At 48.9% G+C, this 5,934-nt stretch overlaps 1 protein-coding gene across 1 annotated transcript; it reads right to left on the bottom strand.

Annotated features, from left to right (window-relative positions):
• Positions 1-1,075: 1,075 nt before the first annotated feature.
• Positions 1,076-2,394, bottom strand: LOC127332737 (uncharacterized). The gene is made up of 4 exons (XM_051359069.2): positions 1,991-2,394; positions 1,794-1,904; positions 1,580-1,714; positions 1,076-1,506 (listed from the first exon to the last, which is right to left on the bottom strand). Exons 1-4 carry the CDS (start codon positions 2,378-2,380, stop codon positions 1,318-1,320), a joined length of 825 nt encoding a protein of 274 aa, XP_051215029.2. The 5' UTR covers positions 2,381-2,394; the 3' UTR covers positions 1,076-1,317.
• Positions 2,395-5,934: the final 3,540 nt, after the last annotated feature.

Below are 5,934 nucleotides of genomic sequence, written 5' to 3' on the forward strand. Positions count from 1 at the left end.
AAAAATACATGGTTTTTCGTTCTTATAAGACGGAAGTAAGGAGAAGGACAAACATTTGGAATAAGCATATATACACACTGTCATTTTGGTTGTTTGTGCTATATTTCCTTCCATGTTTGAGGATCTTACTTGCTTCGACGTTCCATGATGAAACATCATGAATTTGAAGAATGAATTCCTAATACTCCATGGTTGCAAACTAAATTGTCCCAAATACCGTACTAATTAAATCAATATTGTCCTAAATTCTGGAACAAAAGAAGTCGGAGGTTTGGAAAGCAATGAGTTCAGAAATTGGAGGCTTGGTATGCAGAACAGGCAGGTACTATGCCATGATAGAACATTTTTGTGGGATGTGTTTTCTGGAAAATAAAGGCACGCAGGACTGAGTGGATGGCATGTGATAAGATGGTCACGCCCCCCGTATATGTAGACATGCATTTTCGCAGCATATTGTGTATCAGTGCGCCATCGCCACACTCGGTAGTAAAATAGAGCACTCTTTGTTTTGGTGAATTTATTACTTCCCTGTCTAAAAATAAATGTTTCAAAATTTTCTAGATACAGATGTATGCCACTACGGGGACGACCAGCTACACCGACGGCCCCGCACCGTCGGCACAACAACGTTCACCGTCGGCACCGTCTCTGCCGACGGTCACCGTCGGCGTCTCCCCGTCGGCACAGCAGGCGTCGGGGTCTGCGCGTGCACCGTCGGCACAGAACTTCACCGTCGGCACAGCCGTACGCCGACGGCTGGACGGTGGCCGTCGGCCGTCTCATCGTCGGCACAGCCAACCAGCCGTCACGCCGGCGCCGTCAACGTCCCCAGCTGTGCCGACGGTGTAACCGTCGGCACAATTTTCTTTTTTTTTTCCCAGAATGGCGGCAAAACGGTGGCTGTTCAAACTGGAAAATCGCGCGAAACTGGGCCTGGCTGTGCCGACGGTGTCACCGTCGGCACAGACCCTGCCATTTGGCACAGCTACGGGCCTGTGCCGACGGTGACACCGTCGGCACAGCCAGGCCCAGTTTTTTCTGATTTTTGCCAATTTGGCCTCGTTTGCTCAGAAAATCGCAGAAAATGCACATATTATAGGATTGAATATGCAGTAACATATATATCACCATATAGCACACAGATATCACCGTATAGCACCAAATCTCACAAATATAGCATCAAATCTCACAAATAGCACAAATATAGCATACAAGACCATGGTACATACACCGGATCCACTACAAAGATGGAGCGTGTCATCATGTGCTAGTACAATGTAGAAACTATGGTGGTGCACCACCCGAGTGACGATCTAGCTACAGACGATCTAGCTCCGAGTGGGTGAAGTGAGGCCGCTGTATCTCGACGGTGCTCGGGGAGGTAGAACCACGACGAGAGCCACCGGAACCAGAAAAATGCCGAGGTTCGGCAGAAGCACCAGGAGAATGGCGACCGGGGTGCATCGGCGTACCACAAGGAGTGTCGTTCCCGGATTCTCCCAATCCCTACATGTTGGAGGGAGTTAGCAACTTAGCCATGTCACACCAAGTTAGCAACTTAGCCAAGTTAGCAACTTACCGGGGTCAACTGACGCTGACGCTTGTACATGATATAGAACTCCTCCTTGGACGGGAACACTGGCGTCGGCCCCGGATGAGGTGGCTCTGGGAGTGGTTCCTCTCGCACTCCAGTCATCATGAACCGAGTGAAACTCTGCAAGAAACGGGAGAGATAGCTCAGATTCAAACATGGGGACTTATGATGTTTTGCAACCATAGAGATTGAAACTTACCGCCATCTGGTTGCTCGTCCACTGGACATAGGCATCTTTCACAAGGTCATGCTCCTTAACCTTCTCGAGATACTCCTCGTAAGCTACTGCATAGGCCTCCTCGAGCTGAGTCTACAATTTCAGAAATAATGCGTCTCATCAACATAGCCATTCAGGAACAAGAGTCAAAACAGAGGATGAAAGTGTGGATGACTTACATCAACCTCTACCCGAGAACGGCATGTAGTCCGCGAGGAGGTAGCGTAGCTGCCGGAGGGGAGGGTAGCCTTGATCTGCGTGAAGTTCCTCTGAGGCTTGAAACCCCCAGCAAGGCAGGCAGGACGTCCATGCGGCTGGCCGTACCCCGCCAGCATCATCGCCACCTCGTCGACCGGCTCGGTCATAGGGTCCTCCACCTCTGGATGGAGCTTGGCGTACTCCTCGCAGTATCTTTCCTTGTTCTCTTTGGCCTTGCCGTAGTACATCTCAGGCGCGGGCCGAGGCTCGTTCGGACCGGGCGTCACCAGCTTCATGTGCGTCCACGCTTCCATCTCACCAAGTTCCCTCCCGAGCTTCTTCCCCTGCATCACAAAACAAATGTTATGCATATCATCGAAAATCAAAAAAATGCAGCTTGTTCCATTTTTATATGTACCGTACGCTCCCGATAGCGATCGGTGCTGCTGCTCCCGCGATGTGTGTTCCCCGAGAACCACGGTTGGCCTTGTTCGGTCGCTCACGGCCTTGAAATCGGGGTTTTCGCCGACCCAATTCTTGACCAACTCCATGAAGGCGGCCCTCTTATTATTATCAGCCCAATGTGGTACAACCTGCAAAATCAAAACTCATTTGAAGAACAAACAATATAGTTGCAAGTTAGCCGCGGTACATAGAATCGCATTGACAATTACTTACCGACATGAAGTCATCTATCGTCATAGCCGGGCGAGTCCACTGCACAATCTCAGGCTTTGTGTACCTTACGCCCTGCTCAGCATAGAAGTGGCCGATGCACGTGATCCTCTGGTTGTACCACTGCTGCCGTGTCAACTTCCGACACATGTTACGGAGCACCACGTCCGCCCTATCCTTATGCTCAGTCGCCACCCTGTAGTTGCGCTGCAATCAAGCATAACAGAAAGTGTGAGAGGCATGAGTTATCACGGTGTGGTTATCAACTACATATGAACGAAACCCAAAGAGTATGCATTACGTACCCAAAACTTCTTGATCACGGCGTCGGCGGCGGAAGCAAAGCCAGGGTAAGGCGCTATCTCATAGTCTTCCCAAGTGTAGGCTAGCTTGGACTCGCCCCCAAGGACCGGAGTGTACATCCCCGGCCAGTACTTCCTAATAGCAGCTCCAATCAGACTCCCTGGCACGCGGACATTCTTCCCCGTGTATGTGAAATTCCTGCACAATTATCAAACATTAGAAAATGCTAAGTGTCATAACGAAAATGAAATCACCTTACTACTTACTCTATCTTTCCTGGGACAAGGAGCCACTTCTCATCCTCCGTAGCAGGTTCCTTACTCTCATCGGGAACCTCGCGCTTCCCCACGAATCCGCAACTTCTTCGGAGCCATCTCCGTCGAAGCCTCCTCGTCCCTAGACTCCTCCTCCTCCTCCCTAGTGTCCTCCTCCTCCTCCCTAGTGTCCTCCTCCTCGTCCAGCCGATCGTGAAGCCACGGAGCCAGAAGCAGAGGGAATGTCAGCTAGAAGGAGCTGTGCATTCCCCCCTCGTCCTCCAGCTCGTCCTCCCCCTCGTCCTCCAGCTCGTCCTCCCCCTCGTCCTCCAGCTCGTCCTCCCCCTCGTCCTCCCCGTCCTCCGTCTGCGTCTTCGTAACGCCGGGTGGGAATAATGGGTCTTGCACTCCGTCTGGAAGCACCCGGCCACGGCTTCCGCAGATGCATCTGATCAAGCAAGGAGCTCGATGATGCCTTCCGTCCGCTCATATTGGGCAATTACCTGCATAAGAAAAAGAGAAAATAATTAATAAGCATGTTGAAAATTAATAAGCATAATGACAAATATAGGTACTAAGCATAATGAAAAATGTAGGTATTAAGCATAATGACAAATGTATGTATTAAGCATAATGATAATGTAGGTACTAAGCATAATGACAAATGTATGTATTAAGCATAATGATAATGTAGGTACTAAGCATAAAAGACCCTCAGCATTCATCACCACTCTCATCTCTAGGCATTGGGTTCTCAGCCTCACTATCAAAATCAGTATCATATGAGTATTCATGGTCGGCATTGGGTTCCGGTTGAGTCTCGACAATGTTGTCTTTGCTCGCATGGCGCTTGGTGAGCATAGCTATGTCCTTCGGGTCCACCACGGTCTCACCACGCATTTGTACATCGTTGTGGAGATCCCGAAGACCTATGTCTATTTGAAGAGCCCCGAACTGCTTCTTCCTCTTGATAGAAAATTCCCTCATATGTTACCGGGTCAATGTTGTTTTATTGGTCCTCGGATGGGATGGGTAGCTTACCATGTGGCGATACCTGGAACACGACTTCCCAGCCCATGAGTTCCTCATTCGACATGGGTAGGACAAATAATAAACTTGCTTGGTTTGGTGAGCCACAACATAGACGTCGGATCCGTTGTAGGTGGTTGTAGGCCTAACTTCAACTAAACCAATGGAAGGGGTGCTTCTCATTCCACCGTGTGGGTCAAACCGATGGCATTTGAACACAAAGAGCTTGAGTTCTATGTTTGCGTTGTTGAACGTCAACTCGTATACCTTTTGTAACCTTCCATAGTAATCAAGATCATCGGCTCCGCGGGTGTAGACCCCAGTATTTATTGTTTTTGCATTAGGCCGGTTCTTGGTGAAACTCCGTATGGAAGCGATACCCATTTACATCATACTTCTCATGCGTATGGACTCTACGGTTAAAACCCTGGAAACGCATCTCAACTCATCTGTCATCTCAACGTTGGGATCAGCTCCCTACAAGTTCAGTTCAGATTATTTTGTGCATTAGTTACGTGTAATAAGACAAGTCACGGATTGCAAAGTAAGAGGAACATTTGAGAAATTACTTTTTCATGGAACCAGTTCACGAAGCTTTTATTTAAGGGCGGGGCACCCTCTTTCGAGAAGAGTGTACCACTGCGTGGGAGTGGGACCATTTCTTCCTGACCACATTTCATCATGGAATTGGCTGAAAGGAGAAAATACGTATTAGACCAAAACCAAGTTACTGGTTCCAAAGTAATTGGTTCATCATTTTACCTCATGAAATCGACCACTTCCTCCATGTTCATAAGCACGTAAAGCATTATGCAATCCTTCTCTTCTGGCGAAATGTTCTCCACTTTTGAGGCACCGGCCTTGCCACCGGGATATTTGAAGAGCAAGAGCTTTGGGTCACGGTTGGGCTCATCGGAATTGTACCGAGCGGCGGGTTATGCTTAGTGGGCACATCATTGGCATAGTACATTGTCGTGGCGTCTGCCATCTCATGGAGGAGAGTTGCCTCAGCTATGCATGCTTCAATCTTATTTTTGTTTCCACATTTGTACCGAATATATTTGAACTCCCTCTCAATACAAAGCGCCAACGATATCGCACCGGTCCCCCAAGAGTGCCTCGTTGGCGAGATGCACGATGAGATGTAACATCGGAGTGAAGAAGCACAGGGGGAATATCATCTATAACTAGCATATCATGTCCGTCACTTGCTGCTGCAGCTTCTCAATCACCTCGGTACATATCTGCTTAGCACAGACCGTGCGGAAAAAATGGCTCACCTCCGCAAGCACTCGCCAGACATGATCGGGGAGATACCCTCGAAGCATCACCGGCATCAGCCGCTCAATCCATATATGATAGTCGTGACTCTTGAGCCCGTTTATTTTTCCTGTAGCAAGATTGACTCCCTTACTCATATTCGAACAATAACCATCAGGGAACATCACGTCATATTTGAGCCACGTAAATGCCTCCTTCTTGTCGGCGCTATCAAGACAGTACTTGGCATGCGGCTTTAACCAACCTTTTCGATTGCCCTCAGGAGGCTGCATGTGTAGAGCCACCCTGTCACATATCTCCTCAATATCGACTCTAGCTGAAACATTATCCCTTGACTTGCCCGGTATGTTGCAGCGGGTGTTAAGGAATGCCTCCCCACAATT

This window comes from Lolium perenne, chromosome 2 (genome assembly GCF_019359855.2).
Source record: "Lolium perenne isolate Kyuss_39 chromosome 2, Kyuss_2.0, whole genome shotgun sequence".
Taxonomy (NCBI): Eukaryota; Viridiplantae; Streptophyta; class Magnoliopsida; order Poales; family Poaceae; genus Lolium; species Lolium perenne.